This window comes from Lissotriton vulgaris, chromosome 3_1 (genome assembly GCF_964263255.1).
Source record: "Lissotriton vulgaris chromosome 3_1, aLisVul1.2, whole genome shotgun sequence".
Classification (NCBI taxonomy): Eukaryota; Metazoa; Chordata; class Amphibia; order Caudata; family Salamandridae; genus Lissotriton; species Lissotriton vulgaris.
In genome coordinates this window covers 1,514,445,369-1,514,468,865 of record NC_141689.1, presented here as the reverse complement: position 1 = coordinate 1,514,468,865, position 23,497 = coordinate 1,514,445,369, and the positions used below count along the sequence as shown (strand labels likewise).

At 43.8% G+C, this 23,497-nt stretch overlaps 1 protein-coding gene across 4 annotated transcripts in view; it reads right to left on the bottom strand.

The window, feature by feature from the left end:
• The window catches only part of LIN54 (lin-54 DREAM MuvB core complex component), a 620,706-nt gene that overhangs the window by 272,323 nt on the left and 324,886 nt on the right, over positions 1-23,497 (bottom strand). For 2 of the 4 annotated variants that reach the window (XM_086961987.1, XM_086961988.1), the window contains exon 5: positions 12,315-12,470. The exons of the other annotated variants lie outside the window; for them this stretch is intronic. In XM_086961987.1, the coding sequence (XP_086818113.1) occupies positions 12,315-12,470 (156 nt within the window). The remainder of the gene's footprint in view (positions 1-12,314; positions 12,471-23,497) is intronic. 4 annotated transcript variants of the gene reach the window in all.

Here is a 23,497-nt window from a genome sequence, read left to right as displayed (position 1 = left end):
CTACATGGGCCCACAGCACGACCTGGTACATCTCTTATACTACATGGGTAGGAGGGGACACCTGGTACATTGGTTATACACAGGTATAAGTGCACACGCCGCGATCACACTTACCTCACTTAGAGGACAGTGGTCTGAGGACTCAGCTACGGAAATCACAGACAGAACATGGCAGAGCATGCTCGGTCACCCAAAAAGAGTTTCCCTTAATGCCTAACTAAAGTATATTCAGACTATGGTTCTTCACAGATCTATCTCACCCCCAAGAAGATTCACCGCATGTTCCCCGACGCCTCACACTGTTGTCCCCAACGTAAAGGAGAAGAGGCAGACTTCCTCCACATGCTGTGGTCCTGCCCTCGCCTCCCGGGCTACTGGGAGAGGGTTCGTCAATTCCTGACTGAAGTCGCACATATTCCTCAATCGGATGACCCCCTGTCCTGCCTCGTGGGCCTCTGTAGACGCTCGAAGGTCTAGAAGGTACGACTGAAGTTTACAGACTTGGCCCTCATATTAGCAATTAGAGCCCTCACCATGAGGAGGAAATCCCCTAGATGCCCAGCATTATCCAGCTGGCAAGATGACATGATACAATGGGGAAAGGCCGAAGGTGCAGCCCTCCGTAGAGAAGAAGTAAGGGGCCTCCGAAAACAACCCAATTCCATGGACTAGGAGATCATGCTAAGTAAGTTTGAATCGCTTGACTTATTACCCGCAAGGGGTACCCCAACCCCATAGCACACAGAGTCAAAACACGACTCTTTTGTGGTGGGTTTCGGGACCCAGAACCATAAGTCATATTCCATGTTCACTGCAGACTCCCCTAGCACCGCATTGATGGCATCCCCTTTCAGATCATAATGAACAATGAAGACATCGACCGACCAGGAGCAGGGACTGGGTGGGTTAGGGAGGGTAGTGACATGGTTGAATCGGTTATTCACGTTAACTGAAAATGTAACTACTTTATGCTGTGCCTTTATCCGTCATATCTGCAATGGCTTGCTTATCACATTGTCTACTGATACCATTTATCCTCCGTTTCCTGTTAAATACTAAGGAAGTAATAGGGCAGATTCATGAAACGTATATGCTGTAATTACTGTAAGTACAAAACAACTGTCTCTTTGTGATATTCCTTGCATCGAATTTGATATTACAGTCATTAATAAAGTATGTTAAACAGAAAAAAATGCATTTTGACCAAATATTATTTTTGCCTTCTGTAATGAACTTTAATTAAGTAATGAACCTTGATGGCTTCTAACTCTTACCTATTTCTAGAAGACCTATTTAATTGATTATGCTGATTGAATTGGTGTTTTTCTAAAGTCATTACCGGCATGTTACATCAAATGTTCCCAAGGTCAACCCCAGCCTCAATCCTGTGTAGGTGCTTATCAAAGATTATCACATAACACCGCGTCAACAGTTTTCTTAGAATATAGTTTTGTTTATATGTTTCTAGAGTGTGCTTAATTGGCTGATGTGAAGAACACACCGGAGACTTACTAAACAGTGCTGCATCTGTAATAGGACCACTTTGTTAACAATATCATAAATTTACATTTATGGCCAGCAATGGTTGAGCAGAAAAAAACGGTTTGGCAAAGAGTTATTCTGAACTAAGCATAGACCAATGACCAAATTCAGTCTGCCCTTGGAATGTGGATAGATTTTAAACTTAATGTATTTAGTTGTACACAAGGAGTTTTCTGCTCTTCCTTCAGCCTCTTAAGGACCCTCAAGAAGAAGCAAAATGTATATCTAATTTTGGAAATCTATATTTCTTTTAATCAGCTCAACAACAATTAGCAAACGAGGCTTTAGCACCATGACCATAAAGGAGCTACAACCTTTCTAAAAACAGATAATATATTGCCGGCCTCAATAACGATCTAAGGGGCTGGAAAGATGGTTGATTTTTCATTTTAGTCCATCAGTCCTAGATCGACAGAGAGCAAACTCAGGAGAAAAGGAATATGCTACTTACCAGTATGCATCTGTTCTTGGCATAGAGGGCTGCAGAGTGGTACATTATGAATAGATCGCCATCTGGTGTTGGGCTCGGATGATTGCACTTTGTTTTTCTCTTGGAGAGTCTTTTGTATCTTGGTGACTCCTCCCTTGGTTGGTAGTGCGCATGGGCATCGGCTCCATCCTTAGATTGTTTTGCCATAGTAGGGTTAGATGGAGTAGTATAGTAGAATACAGATAAGAGTGCCCATGTAAGTGTATCTAAATAAGATAATGTTGGAACAGACACAGGTTTCCGGGGAGGCTGGGAGGGCATGTACCACTCTGCAGCCCTCTATGCCAAGAACAGATGCATACTGGTAAGTAGCATATTCCGTTCGAGGCATATGGGCTGCAGATGGTACATTATGAATAGACTATACAGCAGTTCTCTCCCTAGCGGTGGTCGCCCGTGTCTGTTGCAACTGTCTGAAACAATGTTTTTAATACTGCTTGTCCCACTCTAGCTTGTTGTGTTGTGTGCACATCTACACAATAGTGTTTTGTGAAGGTGTGCGGTGTAACCCAGGTAGCCGCCTTGCATATGTCATCTAGTGGAATGTTTCCCAGAAATGCCATAGATGCTCCTAGTTTACGTGTAGAGTGAGCTCTAGGAGGAACAGTTAATGTTCTCTTTGCCTTTAAGTAGCATATTTGAATGCATTTTACAATCCATCTGGCAATGCCCGCTTTGGAGATGGGATTGCCTTTATGTGTAGGAGAAAACGCAACAAATAGCTGTTTTGTCTTTCTGAAAGTTTGTGTTCTTTCTATATAGTACAATATGGCCCTTCTAACATCCAATGTATGTAGGGCTCTTTCTGCTACTGTTTGTGGTTTTGGAAAGAAAACCGGTAATTCCACTGACTGATTGATGTGGAATGCTGAAATAACCTTCGGTAAGAATTTTGGGTTTGTTCTAAGAACCACTTTATTTTGGTGTAGCTGCATAAATGGTTCTTGAATCGTAAAAGCCTGCAGTTCACTTACTCTTCTAAGTGACGTGATAGCTATGAGGAAGGCCACCTTCCATGTGAGGAATTGTATTTCACACCTATGCATAGGTTCAAAGGGTGGCCCCATTAGTCTGGTAAGCACTATGTTGAGATTCCAGACTGGGGAAGGTGGTCTTCTTGGTGGAATGACTCTTTTGAGTCCTTCCATGAAAGCTTTAATTGCTGGTACTTTAAACAGTGACAGATGTTGCCTGTTTTGTAGGTACGCCGCTATGGCTGCAAGATGAACTCCGATAGAGGTATATGCTAGGTTACATTGCTGTAAGTGTAGTAAATAGCAAATGATTTGTTTAGTGGATGCGTCCAGAGGGTTGATGTGCTTACTGTTACAGTGTATGGCAAACCTCTTCCATTTTGCTGCATAGTATGCTCTGGTGGTAGGACGTCTTGCTTGTTTAATGATTTCCATGCATTCTGGTGGTAAATCTAAATACCCAAACTCTATGACTTCAGGAGCCAGATCGCTAGGTTCAGTTGTTTGGGATCTGGGTGCATCATTTCTCCATGGTTCTGTGTAAGATGCATGGGTAATAACCTTAGCTTTTGATGTGGTACTTGTGAGAGTTGTAGCAGCGTGGTGAACCACGGCTGTCTTGCCCACGTGGGTGCCACTAGTATCATTGTCATTGAGTGTTGCTGCAGTTTCCGAACCAGTAACGGAATTAGTGGTAGAGGAGGGAACGCGTAAGCAAATTTGTTGGACCAATTTATCCACAGTGCATTGCCCTGGGACCGTTGGTGTGGGTACCTGGATGCGAAGTCTTTGCATTTTGCGTTCTGATGATTGGCAAACAGATCTATCTCTGGTTGCCCCCATTTTTGGAAGAATGGCTGTAGTATTTGGTCGTGCAGCTCCCATTCGTGTACTTGTTCTGACTGTCTGCTTAGGATGTCTGCTATCTGATTTTGAACTCCTGGTAGGTGTTCCGCTAACAGGTAGATCTTTTGAGGAATGGCCCATCTCCATATGTCCTGTGCTAGTCTGGACAGTTGGAGAGAGTGTGTCCCCCCCTGTTTTTGAATATAATACATTGCAGTCATGTTGTCTGTTCTGATCAGGACTGCTTTGCCTGTTATTTGCATTTGGAAAGCTTTTAGTGCTAGAAATATTGCTAATAGTTCTAGGTAGTTGATGTGCAGTTTCTTTTGCTGCACACTCCACTTCCCCTGCACTGTGTATCTGTCCATATGCGCTCCCCATCCGGAGAGCGATGCGTCCGCTGTTATTATCACTTGTGGAATTGGCTCTAGGAACGACCGTCCCTTGGTAATGTTTTCTGTGTTCCACCACTTCAGAGAGCGATGCGTCCGGTCGTTTACCAACACCAGATCTGTAATCTGACCTTGAGCCTGATTCCACTGTGTCGCTAGACACTCTTGTAGTGGGCGCATTTGTAGTCTGGCATGTGGTATTAGCAGTATGCAGGAGGACATCATGCCTAATAGTTGCATAAACACTCGTGCTGGTAGTGAGTGTTGTGGTTGAAATCTTTGTATTAACCCGACCATTGTCTGTACTCTGATTGGGTTGGGGTATGCTATTGCCTTTTCTGTGTCTACTGTAGCCCCCAGGTATTGCTGAATCTGGTTTGGTTGCAGGTGTGATTTTTTGTAGTTCACCGTGAACCCTAGGTGGTGCAGCAATTGAATTGTCTTCTGTGTGTTGTGAAGACATTCTTCTTTTGACTTGGCCTTTATTAGCCAATCGTCCAAGTATGGGAAGACATGTATTTGTTGTCTTCTTAGGTGTGCTGCCACCACAGCTAGACATTTTGTGAAAACTCTTGGTGCTGTTGTGACACCGAACGGAAGGACTTTGAACTGATAGTGTTGTCCTTCTAACACAAACCTTAGGTATTTCCTGTGGGCTTTGTGAATTGGGATATGAAAGTAAGCGTCTTTTAGATCCAGTGTAGAAAGAAAGTCCCCTTTCTTCAGTAAAGGGAGTACTTGTTGGAGCGTGACCATGTGGAAATGCTCCGAATTTATGTAAGCATTGAGAGGTCTGAGGTCTAATATTGGTCTTAGGGACCCGTCCTTTTTGGGGATCAGGAAGTATAGAGAGTATACTCCTGTTCCTTGTTGATCTTTTGGGACCTTCTCTATTGCATGCTTTTGTAGAAGTGCTAGAACTTCTTCTCTTAACAATGTCAGATGATCTTGACTCATTGGACGCTGTTTGGGGGGGATGTTTGGTGGGGTAGCTGTGAGTTCTAGGCAATAACCATGTTGGATAATTTGTCTCACCCACTTGTCTGACGTGATGTTTTCCCAGACAGGTAGGAACTGTGATAGACGTCCCCCGACCGGTGTTATGTGGTCTGGGGGGAGTTCTATGAAGTCACTGTTTTGGTGTTGAGGCGTTGCGGTTGTTATTTTTTGCGCGGCCTCTACCCTTATTGTTGTTACCTCTGTAACTGCCTCTTGAATTACCTCTGGGTGATGTTGGTGTGAAAGATGTGGATTGCTGATTCGTTCCTGTGTTCTTTGAGCCCCCTCTATAGGTGGATCTACGAAAGGAACCTCTGTGTGTTGGCTGTTGCAATGCTCCCATTGACTTAGCCGTTTCCGTATCTTTCTTCATTTTTTCTAATGTCTCGTCTGTGCTTGAACCAAACAATGTCTTCTGATCAAATGGTTTGTTCAGTAGGGCTGTTTGTACTTCTTGTTTGAATCCTGAGATTCTAAGCCATGCATGCCTTCTTAGCATGACACTGGTGTTAATAGATCTTGCTGCAGTGTCTGCTGCGTCTAATGCACACTTAATGGAAGTATTGGTTATTATTTTACCTTCCTGTATTAATTGATCTGCCTTTTTCTGATGTTCTTTTGGGAGATGTGTGAGAAGTTTTTCTAACTCATCGTAATGTGCCCTGTCGTAACGTGCGAGTAGTGCTTGTGTATTGGCTATACGCCAGCTATTCGCTGCCTGTGATGCTACTCTTTTGCCTGATGCATCTATTAACTTTGACTCTTTATCTGGTGGAGGAGCCTCTCCTGTAGATAATGAGTTTGCTCTTTTACGAGCGTTTGAGACCACCAGCGAGTCTAGAGGTACATGCCCTCTAATAAATATTGGGTCCTTTGGAGCCGCTTTGTATTTTTTATCAATTCTTGGGTTTAACACCCTGGCTCTCACTGGGTTTTCGAATATTTCCTCTGTGTGACTAAGAAGACCCTTCAACATAGGAAGAGTACCCGATGTTCTCTGTGCATTAGGTAGAGTCTCTAACAAGAAATCCTCTATTTGAGGTTCTGTATGCATATCTAGTTTGTGATATTTTGCTGCCCTATTAATGAGCTGTACAAAACCTGTATTATCATCAGGTGGTGAAGGCTTTGAGGGATATAGCTCTGGGTCGTTGTCCTCATCTGACCCTACATCATAATTTTCCCATGGGTCCTCCTCATCTGGGATAGTTTCGTCATCCCCTTGAGGTTCTCCCTCCCCTAGATCACTGTCTACATCTGACTGAGGTGTAGCTGGTCTTGGTGTGGAAGGTGTAGGAATATTTGGCCTATTGTGAGGAATAGGAGAAGAGGGTGTGACTCTAGGTCGAGGAGAAGCAGGAGGAGTTATATTTGTCCCCATTGTTCTCTTTTTTGAAGGAAGAGGTTTATCTTCTGACTGTTCACTCTTTCTCTTCTTCGTGACCACTTTCCCAGTTTGTGGATCAATAAACAAGATCTTTTGTTTGGGATCTGTCTGTTGCTCCTGAATCGGTACCGAAGATCCTGGTTCCGAGAGGTGCTTTTGTTTTCGATCGTCAGATCTAGTTGTTTTCGACACCGAATGTCTGCTCGATTCCGACTTTCTGGGTATCGAGTGTATCTTGGGCGATAAGTCATATTTATGTTTCGACATGGAATGTTTCGATACCGAGCTTTCCTTTGTATGTAGCCTCGGTGTCGAAGTCGATGTCGCCCTTTTCTCGGATCCGACATGGTGGGAGTCCGAGTGTTTCGGTTTCAGTTTCGGTTTCGTTGCCGGGCCCGAGGGCGGGGCGTCGGAAACTTTTTTCTGCGGTTTGACCGGGCCCGAGGGCGGGGTCGTTACCGCACGGGGTCGGTTTTTCGGTAAGGGGACGTCGTCACTCACGGTTTGTTGCTCGATGAGTTCTTCAACCTCCGACTGGTCCCCTTCCGACCCCGTCTGGTCCTCTTCTTCCTCGATTTGCTCGTCTCCGAACAGCTCCGGGATCGCTTCCGCCTGCATTCTGGAAACCTCGTGTCTTCGAGCTCGACGATTTCTAATCGTTAGCTTGGAGGAGAATGCTGCGCAGGCTTCGCAGTCCCTGGATTCGTGTTCAGGCGATAGACAGAGGTTGCACACCTCGTGTAGGTCCTTGTGTGGGAACTTAGCACCACACGGACATTTTTTGAATGGAGTCCTTTCCATGGACTCCGGGCTTGACTGCGTCGAGAAAGGCCTCCTGTTCTTCGACGTAGATCCAAGTTTTTCTCTTCGATTTTGAATTTGCAACGCGTCGGAATGGAAATGAACGCGTTCGATAACAATACCGTCGAATTGGAAAGGGAATACGCGCCGATAAATCACTTTCTTCTGAAGTTGATCTGGAGCGTCTCGATCCTCATCCGAACCCGATGGCGGAAAAAAACAATCTAAGGATGGAGCCGATGCCCATGCGCACTACCAACCAAGGGAGGAGTCACCAAGATACAAAAGACTCTCCAAGAGAAAAACAAAGTGCAATCATCCGAGCCCAACACCAGATGGCGATCTATTCATAATGTACCATCTACAGCCCATATGCCTCGAACACCTATTATCTGTCAACCTTCAAGATCCAACGAGAGAGAGAGAGTCAAAAGGAATCGACAGATTCAGGATTTCAAAATGAGAATGACATCAGTTTTTTAATAAACCTAAAAGCACTGTTTAAGATGTTCTGAGACTTATTTTGTGTCTGACTACTTTTCAGTGATGATCTGCATTAGAATGTTGAGAACGCAGGAGGAAATAATTTTTTTTAAACGAAATTCAACAAAGAACACATCAGGCGACATTTTCAGCTCTTACAAGTTTCTTGATGACATCCCATACATTCAAAATAACACATATGGGAGACAATTAGTGGATCAAGGGAACACGTGAACTTCTACTTCTTTCAGACGTACCCGAGGTACACATACATCTCCCCTGTAGTGATTCCAAGCCTCCCAAACCTTACCCCACTTCTCAGGGCAACCCCTGGCAGCATAGACTGACCTTTCCCTAAATATGCACCAGTCTAAATCCTCCAACCACTTCTTGATCCGAGGGCGGTTGGCCAGCTCCCCACAGCTGGGCAATATTACGCTTAGCTATCATGAACGCCAACGTTGCCCATGGCTTTTTATATGCGTTTAGATCCGTGGGCTCCCAGACTTTAAAAATGCACCTGCGGGCCTCAGGCTGAATCTCGATCCCCAGGACAGCTCGCAGCGTGTCATGGATCTTCACCCAATACGCCTGCACACCAATACAGTGCCACAATATATGTGCAAACGTCCCTAGTTCCCCACAGCCCCTCCTGCACTCCCCACCCTCCGAGCAGCCCATACGGACCAGACATGACCCCGTGACATACGGCCTGTGCAAAATCTTTCGTTGAACCAATTTGAGCCTCATCTGAATTGCCACCATCCGCGGGAAGAAAACCACCTCCCGCCAGTCATCTAGTCCCAGCCCATCCTCATTCCAATGCCGTCTTATAAGTACCAGCGGATCCTCCATATTATTTATAAGCTTCTTATATATTAGAGAGATGGTTTTCTCAGGAAGGTGTCCGTCCAACACCCGGTCCTCGAGAGGGGAAGCGTCGGTGAGTGTCGTGCCCCTGGGAATGCGTATGAGCAATGCATGTCGGATCTGAAGGTAACAGAAATCTTCACAGTTGTGAAGTTGATATTGCAGCTTAAGGGAATTAAATGTGTGAACTGTACCTCCCCCCCCCCAAATATCTTTTATATGCGTGATCTCTATAATGTCCCACTTATCAAAGCCTTTAGTCTTCCATGGACTTCCCAACTTCTCTGAGCTCCACAGCGGGGTGGCGAGTATGAGCCTCCCCTCCCACTTGAGGTGCCTGTTGGCCGCATGCCACACCTGGACGGCATGAGCCGTTGGTCCTGTAAGTGGAAATCTACGAGTCCCAGCATAACGTGCTCTAGTGTAGTCGCCTCCCTGTAAAAGCCAGCGGTCCATAGCATAACCAGGGCCTCTGGGGGCCATATATCACGTGATTTACCGCCGCCAACTGGGAAGCCCAATAGTATTTCCTTAGGTCCGGCAATACTATCCCCCTGTTGTACCAGGGAAGGGTAAGTTTAGAGAATGCTATGCGGGGCTTACGTCCCTCAGAAGCTGTCTATCAAGGACCTCTAATTCCCTAAAGTAGGACGCGGGAACTGGATCCATCGCATTCTGAAGTGCGTATAGGAACCAGGGCAGAGCCATCATCTTAAAAAGCAGTGCTCTGCCAAAAAGAAAGAGTGGGAGCGCCTTCCAATGCACCACATCACCTCTAAATCGCATCAGAGGGGGGCACAGGTTATTAGTGTACCGAAGCTTCGGGTTAAGTGGGATATAGATACCGAGGTATCTGAACCCTACCAGATCAATTTGTATCTGGAAGGTATTTGGGACAACCGGCGGGTCACCTCTGAGGACGAAAAGTACCGATTTGGACCAATTTATCGCGAAGCCTGAGTATCTCCCGAAGATAGCCAACACGTCCAGAAAACAAATCAGGGATCCCCTCGGGTTGGTGAGATGATCATCGGCGTAGAGTGAGGTTTTGTCCTCCCACTCCATCGTCCATCGCATGCCGCGTATCGAACGGTCCTGACGGACCCATGCTGCCAACGGTTCCAAGGCCAGAGCGAAAAGGAGCGGGGACAGGGGACATCCCTGTTTGGTGCCCCTGCCCAGATGAAAGTCAGGAGACTTGCGGTTATTTACTACTACTCGGGCTAAAGGAGCAGAGTACAGCAGGCGCACCCAGTTCGTGAATTCCGGACCAAAACCCAGCTTCCCCAATAGTGTAAAAAGGTGGGGCCACTCGACTGTCAAATGCCATGGTGGCATCCAATGACACCAGCGCCGCTGGCTCCTGAATCGTTGGGGTCCTACCCAGGACCCCATGCAGCCAACGCAAATTGAGGGCCGTATTCCAGTGCTGCATAAAGCCGGATTGGTCCGGGTGTATCAAGGTAGTGATGACTTTGGCCAACCTCGTAGCCAGCAGCTTCGCCAGGACCTTAGGCTCCACTTAAGGAAATACATTTGTAAACACACCATTCCCATTTGGTAATTCACTTAAAAAAACACTGGTCTGGTACAATGTGTTAAAAAAATATATATATAGTTGTGCCCAGTTCATGGGGTTAAGTTCATGGGGTTAAGTGGATTATTTTACGTGGAGAAGATCATTCAAACAACTACACCTGCAGGTCTGGAATATTTTATTTAGTTAGCTTAGTTAGAGTTTTTTTCTTCTATCTTGTTGACATTGTTAAAACACACAAATGCAGAAATTAACAGTGTAACAAAAAGCATAAGGAAACCTAGCAAAACACGGTATCTCAAGAGCACTCGTAGCAACAGATCACCATCACATCTATATGTGAATCAAGGGCCCCGTCAGTTACAGGTATATTCTAACAGACAATCCTATACATTTATATACACTGGCATATGAAAGAAATGTAGTTTACGCATGTGCCCCAATGATCTATCCAGTGTTCTTGGATGCCTTGTATCTAGTTGAAAGAAAATGGTCTGCACATAGGCTCTCCATTCAATTAAACCTTCACAGAAGGTACTCTTCAGTTCTCGTTAATAGCCCTGTGCAGTGCTTCTACATCAGATAAAACTCCCACATATCCACAAGCTGCAAAATGTGTCCATCCCAATCCACTTCATGACCCGTGGCTGACATCTGATTCCTACAGTCGCAACACAGCCTGAATCCGGTCATTCTTGTTGGGGACACTGTTCTCTTGCGCACCGTAGAAAAGTCTGCAGTTGTCAGAAAATTGAAAATCTGCAGCATTGCTCAGGATCCATGTTGGAAGGCACAGACAGAGAGGAACTGTCATTAGTGGTCCGGGGTGGGGCTTATATGCGCGAAGCAACTCCACGCCACCCAGCAGCATGCAGGAGCGCTGCTACAAAAAATCTCCGGATCCAGTCTGGTGCCTGCGGAATATTTTAAAATGAGGAATCAGCGGTGAGACGCATCCATCACAAATTCTCGTCGGAATGACACATCCACTGCAGGGTTCGTTTTAAATACATGCAGGAGGGTGATATCTCAGTGGTTCCATCAAACCTTTCATCTCTCACAGGTTGATAAGATGAATACCACCGAGTTGAGCAACAATTAGCATTTGAAACCCCCAGGGTGCATGTGTGTTATACAAATACCATTGTTCTGTTTTTTTACGTTTACTTAATTTTGTAACAATGTAACTCAGCAATGCTGCGTCAAAGTCAATTAAAGGAATGAGGGTGCTTGAGACACGAATAGCTCTTTCCTAAATATATCAACCTTTCAGATCTAAATTTGATGTATAAATAGTTTTTGCCCAACCAGTCCTTAAGATGTGATCTTGACAAATGACTAAATCTGAAGCAGCACTACACAAATCTTTAAGAGACAAATAGGTTTTGTCACCGACCCTTACCCAGCCACATTGACATTTTTGCAGGTGATTCTGGCACATGATTGCGTGTCCCCTAAGGGGGCAGAGACCCACGTTAAAAAGCCTGAAAATAGTAGGACCAAAAGTTAGATATGCTAACACTCGATGCATTACATTCACAAATCCAGAATTGTCCATATTGTGGAAAAGTTACATGACTAAATGTTCCGCACTGATGTACGCTATAAAATCTATGTATATTGCAGATTTCTTCAATTTAGTATGGGAACCTCTGGAAATATTTTATAAGTCTCTAGATTCTTCCAAAATTAACATTTCTGACTCCGCCCTCAAGGTCATTGCAATCTACTTCCGCTAGAGCCAAAGACGTAGACACAATTTCTAGTTCCTACTCCGGTCAAGCAATCAAGACTGAAGAATCTTTGTGATTACACAACAGCAGGCCTACACTGTAATAAGCCTTCATGTGACAGCTGCATCCTGCTAAGGCTATACACTTTTACATTAGCAGCCAATTCGTTGCAAACAAGTTCTAGATCCAATGAAGAATAGTCACAATACAACTGTGACAAAGAAAGCAAAGCACAGTGCAGCAGAAAAGGTATAGTATACCTGAGCAGTTGTGTAGTTCGTTATTGTCTTTACAGGGGAGGAACTTGTTGAATGCTGCACTGCGAGGATCTGCTGCCCTAATGTCATATTGATTGGAACACCCATTGTCTTCTGAGGAGAGTTTGAGGGCTGAGAGGCCACAGACAACACCGTGAGCTGTTTGGAAAAAGGAACAAGCAGAACTGAAAAATGGCTATCAAAAAATGATGGAAATTTAGCTTCATCCTGAATTCCGAGGTCTCTAAAATATAGTCAGAATAAGAATCAAGCAAAATGTGTCATGCACCCTGGTGTGATTTTCAGAATACAGTTCATTATATGTTCCTTATATAATACACCAAATTCAGCACCAATGGACCTTCAGATATCTGTTTCCAGGACGAATGCAGAGCTGATAGAAAATAAGAAGGATGGGTGGGGCTAATGAGAGGTTGGCCTCCAGAGGGGGAACTAAACGTGGTAATATGTGGAAGACGAAGGATGAAAAACTGTTAATTACGTAGTGCGATCAATAAGCACTAGAAATTATATTTTAACTTTTTAATTGCCTCATCAAAATTTTGTGATTATAGACCTCGTAAAACATGGAAGGCATAGTTGATCATTCCAGAATATGGACCTGGGATGGACCAAGTAATCACAAACACAACCCAGAGGGCAATTAAACTGTTGATCTGTCTGACAATTCAAAGTGAGTTAATGGCTATACAGAGGGGATCCACCAAAGGGAGTATGAGTTAGCTAAAGGCTTGTTGAAGGAGTGAAAGCCTAGGATCATGAAGGTAATAAGTAAGGATCAAAAGCTTTTCATTTAAAATAGTCTGCAATTCAAATGTTAATTTTCCAAGACAGTAATATACGTGTTTAACTTTTACCCAATTTAAATTATATGTACTGATAAATAGATACTTGGTCTCAAAGTTACATTTATTCGCCTGACCAAAATCTACTCTATAATCTACACTAGTAGTTAAAATTTAAGTCTATCACTCCCCATTTATTCTTCTTGTAGCAGATTTGCGGAAATTGAGTGAAAGTTCTAAGATGTACTCTTCACATGAATCTTACAACAAATGAAATAAACACTAACATTCTTTCTAAAAATTTCCAGTTAAGAATATATAAAGGGTTTCCAAATGCATCTTGTTTTTGTGAGTGAAGATATTGGAATGTATGTCACAATTTAAACAGAGCTGTAGGGATCTCCAGCAAATATATTATTATTATTCTTCAATTGACACACACATTAATGAACTGACATTCTACTTAATCTGCTTTAGTAAGCTGTGTTTTGTGAACGTAGAACACAGATACATTAAAAAATATACCCAATCTATATAACAAATAGTAATATGATTTGATATAACAAACGTGAGTAAGCAGCTTCATGCACGTACATGTAGGTTACAAATGTTTGTGATATATATATATATATCCATAAGTATACCCTTGATACATCCCACAGCCCTCCAAGAAATAAATCCAACCAATACCCTGCAGATCTTTCACAAAAACCCACTTAAGAAATGGAAGATTAATTGCATGAGGTTTACATCACAGCTTACAAAAAAGAGTAAAGAATGGTAAAAACGATTCACAGCAAATGAACCGTGAATTACACAAAACAAGGACCCAACACATTGAAACAGGGAAAGGTTTTGGATGTCCAAGACAAATGTTTAAAAGAGGAAGGTCGTATTCCTAATTAATGCTCATTACACAACAGTGAAAAGTCCAAAATATGGACATGGTGGGCGTTGGGATCCCAAGGAAAATTACATAAATAGAGTCTTCATAAGGACAAAAAGTAGGAGGGAGCACCATTAGGGAAATGGATAATAAAAGTTAATACCAAGCAGAAGTCTTATATAGAGGTATGACCAATAACACAGAAGCATTACTCCTGCCCAAGAGGTCCGGGGTAAGTTAAGACCACAGATAAAAATGAATTGAAGTGAAGTTACCAACTATATTAAGTGAAAAGAATGTGTGCCATACACTGACATGCATGGGTTATAATTGGCACATCAACCCAAAATAAGAGTATTTTATTTACTCTGGAGAAGCAATATTGAGTAGAAGTAAATATATCCAATTCAAGTGAGTGTCTGATGGGGGTAAGAAAAACACTAACTTACCTAGACAGATTGATTAGATCGCAGAAATTAAAAAGCAATGAATCATGGCAGGCCAAAAGGCTCTGTAAAAGGAGATTAATATTAGTAGATACTGCTTTTGCAAACATGCTTTTGAAAAAGAGGAATTACAGGCCCTATTGGCAGTCTGTCTGGTATGAGCGAGTGTTTTTCTATAAATTATATTGCCAGGTCCAATTAGAAGGATTGTGGTGCTTAATTTTTTTTATTGTTTATTTAGAAAGATAAACATAGCAGGAGAATGAAAAGGACGCATCTTCTGCATTCAAAAACGAGATGCGAGTACAGGAAATGTGAACCCAACCACAAATTCCAATAAGTAAAGTAAGAGATAAACATACCAACAGTACATAAAAGCAACACGTAACCATGCCAAACATTACGACACCTTACTATGCAACAGCAACACGATGAATCAAAGCCATAGTTACCACCTCCTAACACACTTTAGGTAATAACTAGAACAAGTAGATTATGTAAGGATAGGAACCATGAAATGATGACAGTGCGTTTGAATGGGAGCCAAAAACAAGGGAACATTCATGAGAACAGGATGGCTCAGAGTTCAACTGTGAAAAGTTGTATTCATAATAAAGTTTAAAATGTTGCCGAAGCGATACAATTAGTACATGGGAATTACATTTATGAATAAAAAGGGGTTGTGTTTGCGAACAATAACTAAATTGATTTTTTTGACATGTAAGCATGGTTACGTTATGTTAGACCGACTTGTACAGCGCAACAGCTGCCTCGGCAAAGAGGCATCCCGGCGCTTACTACATGCAGACCAAAACACTAGAGCCTAAACCGCAGGGTAAAGATGTGTTTTTATAGCCTTCTTAAACGTCAAATAATTCTCCAGGCTGCGGATGTGCATGGGGAGGGAATTCCACAGTTTGGCCACAAAACAGCGGAAAGACGTTCCCCAGCACACATGCGTTTTACCCGCGGAACAGCAGTAAGGCATGACCCCAGAGAGTGCAAGCGGCGGAAGGTGTGTATGGTACCAGTACACTGGTCAGAATACACGGGGAGGAGAATTTCAAGATTTTGAAAGCCAGGCAGAGAGTTTTAGATTCCAGACGCCTGGCTACAGTCAGCCAATGTAGGTGCCGGATTGCGCCTGAATTGGGGCATCTTCTCAGAAGTCCTAACAGGGCTCTAGCCGCAGCATTTTCAACCCTTTGTAGGCGCATGATCTCAGCTTTATTTGCCCCCCAAAAAAACAAGTTGGCATAATCAAGCCTAGACAGAATGGCCGCCTGGACAATCAATTGTCTAGTAGATGCATAAAAATAGCCTAAAAGGGGTTTCAATCCTTGTAGTAGACCGAAGCAGGTGCCAGTGATTTTCTTGGTATGGTCCTGAAAACTGAGGGTAGAATCCATCCATACCCCTAGATTCTTCACCACCACTTTGGGGGAAGGAGCACTCCCAAGGGTGTAAGGCCACCAATTCTCACTCCAGAGTTTGATGTTTTTACCCACCAACACCACCTCTGATTTATTCGCATTAAGCTGGAGGCAGTTGGCGGTCATCCACTCCGCGACCGCCGCCAGCCCACTCCTAAATTTAGGGGCTTCCTGCGTAGAATAGTCAGAGAGAACCACCACCAACTGCGTGTCGTCGGCGTAAGAAACAATGGAGTGATGAAGACCCCCCCCCCTTGCCTGACCAATCAAACCTCGTATTTTCCCGATATTGAAACTATAGTGGGTGGGGCATGGAAAAACGAAAGGTATATTTAAGATAGTTTTAGTTAGTTAATAAGCTGATGCTAGACGATGATGCTGGGAGTTGCTGAAGTTGCTGATGGAGAGACTGAAGGAGCGCAGAGAAGGGTGGAGGGAGCTGAATGCAAAACATGAAGCAGAAATTTCTATTCTGATCCAATTGGGTTAGATCTGAAGATTGCGGAAGAAACTCTAGTAGGAAGAGTATGTCAGAGAGGGCTGCGGCGCAACCGTCGGTATTCTAGAGAGGTCAACTATCCTGTACTGATTCCTGTCCTGAAGACGCTGTCTCCTGATCTATCTCAGGGGACCCCTGCCAGCCCTTTGGCCAGGGGGTTGGTCTTCCACACCATCCTTGGAACATATAATTTCTGTTATTTTGCTAAAGTTCTTATCTTGTCTCTCTGTCCTCTCTCATTGAGCATGGATTATTGCATGAGTCCGAGGCAAATGCATAGCATTTTATTAAATGAATTTTCTCTCCTATGAATGTTGGTGACTGCACTGTATTGAGATTGTTCACATGCACCTGAAATTTTAGATAAAGATTTAAACTTTCCTGAGTCTGTGGTTATTTACTTCGAAGTATATAAAAGTTAGATATATGTTATTTGTCACCATCAACTAGTTCAACTAATGGTCCATCGACTAGAGGAAATAACTTTTTGATCTGTGAAGGGTTAGTTAGAGATGTACAAAGACATTAATTAAACTAATCCAAATAGTTGGCAACATTTATAAACTTGACCCCAGCGGTTTACGCTCTGTTAGTTTGTGGCCCAGGTGAGTATATGGTAGTGGTGAATCTGTTGTTGGTGAACAGCTGGAACACTAAGAACACACTGACTTCATATGGTCACAGTTTTAAACTGTCCCTGTTGTGGGTGCTAGGCTCAATCATATAAGTGAGTAGCGTTTTTTATCAGAAGTGTGGTAACGTTCGCTGGTAAGAATTTTGTGGATCCTCACAAATTCCTGAACTTTCACTCACAGAAATGTGATGAAAATGCATGATTTTATCAAACATTTGAGGTCTGCAGGGCATTTTAGTTAAGAAAATGTTGTGGAATCACACTACTCTGAACTCCCTTGGATGTGTAACTTTCAGAAATGTCTGGGTTTAGTGGGTTTCCTGGGTGGCAGCAGAGCCAAGGCCCAAATACTACAGCTACCCATATAGCAAAAATGGAGCAATTTTCATGTAACAATTTGATGTCGCCATGTTGTTCTTTGGAGCCCATTGTGTCACGGGTGGTGGGTCCAACCATATAAGTGGGGTTCAGTTTATAATGAGGAAGTGGGAGTATACAGGATAGTAGAACAAATTTGCATTCCTCTCCACTTTTGGTTTCTAAATATAAGCCAGTGTGCAAGAAAGAAGACAGTTTGCTAAATGCCCTCTAAATCACATAACAGTATAGGTAGCCCAGAATTCAGACTTGTACAAATAACCACTATTCCTAAACTCAGAATCTTGGGTGCAGTTAGAAAAGGCATAGGTATACTTGCTATCCATTTTCATTCATTAGATTTTTCCATGTGAATTGCTGCAATGTCTGAACACAATGAAATATTATAAGTTGCAGCTCAGTTGTTAGCACGGGGTATTGCGTATTTTCAAAAAAAAATTATATATATATATATTCCAAAGTACCCAACGTACAAAGGAGCACCCGGACCTCAGCTGCTCACAAGGAGCCTTAAATAGTAAGAACGCCTTCAGCACAGCGATATCCTTTAACTGTTCAAACTGCCCTGGATGCCTGACACGTTTCGAAGTGTCCCCACTTCTCTTCAGAGGCTTTGGCAGTTATGAAGGAGCGCTTGAGGTACCACACCCCTTCTTGCTTAGATGCACGCCCAGGATGGGACTTATGGGACTTGTAGTGCCTCACGTCGCGCTAATGTTCAGTCGGTAACATTTCAAGCCCACGGATGGGCCTCGCTGTGTGGAATTCGTGCAAAATCCATGCGCTGCTGTCCCATGTTCTCGGCCCATAGTCAAGACCGCATGGCGCCCGGTTCTTTCAGGGTGGTGCTCCTTCCGCTGGCATAACCATTATCAATGAATTAATCATGAATAGTTATGAAGTGATTTATGAAAATGCTTGATGGTATAATTAAAAATGTATTTGCTTCACTTCTAATGGTAAGATTTGTACACTTTTCACCACTATAAGATGGCTGCCATTTCCAATGAGTAAATTGCATGGAATGTGCCGTTTTTTATGTTTACTTTTTTTAATGCACGTGACAGGAAGTCACAATGAATTTTATTTAAATCACTGAGGAAAACAAAATGATTTACACTGACGAAGGCGGCAACGCCGAAACGAGTTTGTAACCCTTGTTTATCTGCAATGCTGATAATAAATATGGCCAGCCACGACGAAGTGACTCTGAGTGCTCTTCTTTGAAAACTGGTCTCGCGGACTGAGGGACTTGGTGTTGGAATAAAATATATATATATATATATATATATATATATATATATATATATATATATATATATATATATATATATATATATATATATATATATATATATATATATATATATATATATATATATATATCTCCAACGTAAAAAGGTTTCCCCCAAGGAAGAGCCACGAAGCAGGTAGGTACCATTTCGCTTTATTTCAGGAAGCTACAGCAGAGGTGGCCGAACAGACACCTTGAATATCCATTGCCTGACGCGTTTCATGCTCGGCAGAGCATTTCTTCAGAGGCATGTTGTCCTTTACCAGCGTGTGATCTGTATTCAAATTTATTAACTCCACCTGCCCCAGTGGGCGTTGGCTCACGCTGAGCCTGATGGTACTTGCAGTGTTTATCAGTCTTTAAGATCCGTTTAGCACACGTGGTTGAAATTGACACAAGTATTTCCACAGTGGGTTAGGGGAAAGTTCAACTCACGCTGTGCTGCATTTTGATGTCTCCTGAAAGCGACCTAATCTGCCAAAAGCGCCATAGTCGGGTGACTACAGCGCGGACCACATTCATGCGGCAGGGCTTCTTCCGCGGCCGGGAACAGCCGCAACAAATCCAACGTAAAAAGGTTTCCCCCAAGGAAGAGCCACGAAGCAGGTAGGTACCATTTCGCTTTATTTCAGGAAGCTACAGCAGAGGTGGCCGAACAGACACCTTGAATATCCATTGCCTGACGCGTTTCATGCTCGGCAGAGCATTTCTTCAGAGGCATGTTGTCCTTTACCAGCGTGTGATCTGTATTCAAATTTATTAACTCCACCTGCCCCAGTGGGCGTTGGCTCACGCTGAGCCTGATGGTACTTGCAGTGTTTATCAGTCTTTAAGATCCGTTTAGCACACGTGGTTGAAATTGACACAAGTATTTCCACAGTGGGTTAGGGGAAAGTTCAACTCACGCTGTGCTGCATTTTGATGTCTCCTGAAAGCGACCTAATCTGCCAAAAGCGCCATAGTCGGGTGACTACAGCGCGGACCACATTCATGCGGCAGGGCTTCTTCCGCGGCCGGGAACAGCCGCAACAAATCCAACGTAAAAAGGTTTCCCCCAAGGAAGAGCCACGAAGCAGGTAGGTACCATTTCGCTTTATTTCAGGAAGCTACAGCAGAGGTGGCCGAACAGACACCTTGAATATCCATTGCCTGACGCGTTTCATGCTCGGCAGAGCATTTCTTCAGAGGCATGTTGTCCTTTACCAGCGTGTGATCTGTATTCAAATTTATTAACTCCACCTGCCCCAGTGGGCGTTGGCTCACGCTGAGCCTGATGGTACTTGCAGTGTTTATCAGTCTTTAAGATCCGTTTAGCACACGTGGTTGAAATTGACACAAGTATTTCCACAGTGGGTTAGGGGAAAGTTCAACTCACGCTGTGCTGCATTTTGATGTCTCCTGAAAGCGACCTAATCTGCCAAAAGCGCCATAGTCGGGTGACTACAGCGCGGACCACATTCATGCGGCAGGGCTTCTTCCGCGGCCGGGAACAGCCGCAACAAATCCAACGTAAAAAGGTTTCCCCCAAGGAAGAGCCACGAAGCAGGTAGGTACCATTTCGCTTTATTTCAGGAAGCTACAGCAGAGGTGGCCGAACAGACACCTTGAATATCCATTGCCTGACGCGTTTCATGCTCGGCAGAGCATTTCTTCAGAGGCATGTTGTCCTTTACCAGCGTGTGATCTGTATTCAAATTTATTAACTCCACCTGCCCCAGTGGGCGTTGGCTCACGCTGAGCCTGATGGTACTTGCAGTGTTTATCAGTCTTTAAGATCCGTTTAGCACACGTGGTTGAAATTGACACAAGTATTTCCACAGTGGGTTAGGGGAAAGTTCAACTCACGCTGTGCTGCATTTTGATGTCTCCTGAAAGCGACCTAATCTGCCAAAAGCGCCATAGTCGGGTGACTACAGCGCGGACCACATTCATGCGGCAGGGCTTCTTCCGCGGCCGGGAACAGCCGCAACAAATCCAACGTAAAAAGGTTTCCCCCAAGGAAGAGCCACGAAGCAGGTAGGTACCATTTCGCTTTATTTCAGGAAGCTACAGCAGAGGTGGCCGAACAGACACCTTGAATATCCATTGCCTGACGCGTTTCATGCTCGGCAGAGCATTTCTTCAGAGGCATGTTGTCCTTTACCAGCGTGTGATCTGTATTCAAATTTATTAACTCCACCTGCCCCAGTGGGCGTTGGCTCACGCTGAGCCTGATGGTACTTGCAGTGTTTATCAGTCTTTAAGATCCGTTTAGCACACGTGCTTGAAATTGACACAAGTATTTCCACAGTGGGTTAGGGGAAAGTTCAACTCACGCTGTGCTGCATTTTGATGTCTCCTGAAAGCGACCTAATCTGCCAAAAGCGCCATAGTCGGGTGACTACAGCGCGGACCACATTCATGCGGCAGGGCTTCTTCCGCGGCCGGGAACAGCCGCAACAAATCCAACGTAAAAAGGTTTCCCCCAAGGAAGAGCCACGAAGCAGGTAGGTACCATTTCGCTTTATTTCAGGAAGCTACAGCAGAGGTGGCCGAACAGATAGTAGAACAAATTTGCATTTCTCTCCACTTTTGGTTTCTAAATATAAGCCAGTGTGCAAGAAAGAAGACAGTTTGCTAAATGCCCTCTAAATCACATAACAGTATAGGTAGCCCAGAATTCAGACTTGTACAAATAACCACTATTCCTAAACTCAGAATCTTGGGTGCAGTTAGAAAAGGCATAGGTATACTTGCTATCCATTTTCATTCATTAGATTTTTCCATGTGAATTGCTGCAATGTCTGAACACAATGAAATATTATAAGTTGCAGCTCAGTTGTTAGCACGGGGTATTGCGTATTTTCGAAAAAAAATTATATATATATATATTCCAAAGTACCCAACGTACAAAGGAGCACCCGGACCTCAGCTGCTCACAAGGAGCCTTAAATAGTAAGAACGCCTTCAGCACAGCGATATCCTTTAACTGTTCAAACTGCCCTGGATGCCTGACACGTTTCGAAGTGTCCCCACTTCTCTTCAGAGGCTTTGGCAGTTATGAAGGAGCGCTTGAGGTACCACACCCCTTCTTGCTTAGATGCACGCCCAGGATGGGACTTATGGGACTTGTAGTGCCTCACGTCGCGCTAATGTTCAGTCGGTAACATTTCAAGCCCACGGATGGGCCTCGCTGTGTGGAATTCGTGCAAAATCCATGCGCTGCTGTCCCATGTTCTCGGCCCATAGTCAAGACCGCATGGCGCCCGGTTCTTTCAGGGTGGTGCTCCTTCCGCTGGCATAACCATTATCAATGAATTAATCATGAATAGTTATGAAGTGATTTATGAAAATGCTTGATGGTATAATTAAAAATGTATTTGCTTCACTTCTAATGGTAAGATTTGTACACTTTTCACCACTATAAGATGGCTGCCATTTCCAATGAGTAAATTGCATGGAATGTGCCGTTTTTTATGTTTACTTTTTTTAATGCACGTGACAGGAAGTCACAATGAATTTTATTTAAATCACTGAGGAAAACAAAATGATTTACACTGACGAAGGCGGCAACGCCGAAACGAGTTTGTAACCCTTGTTTATCTGCAATGCTGATAATAAATATGGCCAGCCACGACGAAGTGACTCTGAGTGCTCTTCTTTGAAAACTGGTCTCGCGGACTGAGGGACTTGGTGTTGGGAAAAAAAAAAATATATATATATATATATATATATATATATATATATATATATATATATATATATATATATATATATATATATATATATATATATATATATATATATATATATATATATGTGGCTATATCTATATATATATCTATATCTATATAAATATATATGCAGAAGAGTCCGACAGACGTAATGGTACATCACTTTTGTACATCAGACAAAAAACCTAAAGAGGAAAACATTGTCAACCATTTCTATTTTTTCACCTATTGAAAGTTTTTGATTTCAACTATTAGTTTCCATGAGTGATCTACACAAATGGGGGCGTGGCTTGGCACGCAATGGCGACGGAAGCAGCAGGGTAGAGCTCTGATCTGAGCTCCCCTTTCCTGGGCCGATTCTCCGTCCAAATGATCCAGATTTGGCCGCAACTGCAGGCGGAGCGAGAGATAACCCTCCTTCACCCCTCAGCCGATCGCTGACTCGGGACCGCTCCGGTGCTGCCAAGCAGACTCCAGCCGCGCTGGGTGCCACTGGCCCGGCGAGAGCTATCACGCGAGGACGCGGTCTCCACCTGGACGCTAGGCCGAATGACACGGCCTAAGCGGTAACCTGCTGAGACGCCCAACGACCGGCGATCGGACCCGGACGGCTATGCCTGCACCTCAAGAGCCCTGAGCCGAAACGGTCCCACAGCACACAGAGACCAGCTGTACCCACCCCCGCATGGGACCGGTGTGGTGACGGAGGAGCGGGAGCGTTCCGAGCACCTGGCGAAGGGTGCAGATAGACAAACGCGACATGTGAGAAGTTGGCCTGATATATAATGTTCACTATTCTAGTGAGCACTTTGTATCAGTCCAAACAACCCTTATGGTGATTGGTTGTAAGTCAACCTTATAGACCAGCTATCCTAGTAGCGTGGATACGAGCAGTCTTCGGGCTAAACTCTAGAGGGCGTGTTAAGCCAGCTGTTATACCATCACATATACCCCTTGAACACCAAGTGAAAGGACACCACACAAGTGTTATGAAAATAAACAGTATTTTTATTTAGATCACAACAGCCCTGTACTCTTTATGAGGACAGGGTACTAAGCACACAACAAAACTCTTATGAAAATACTATAAGTTGCAC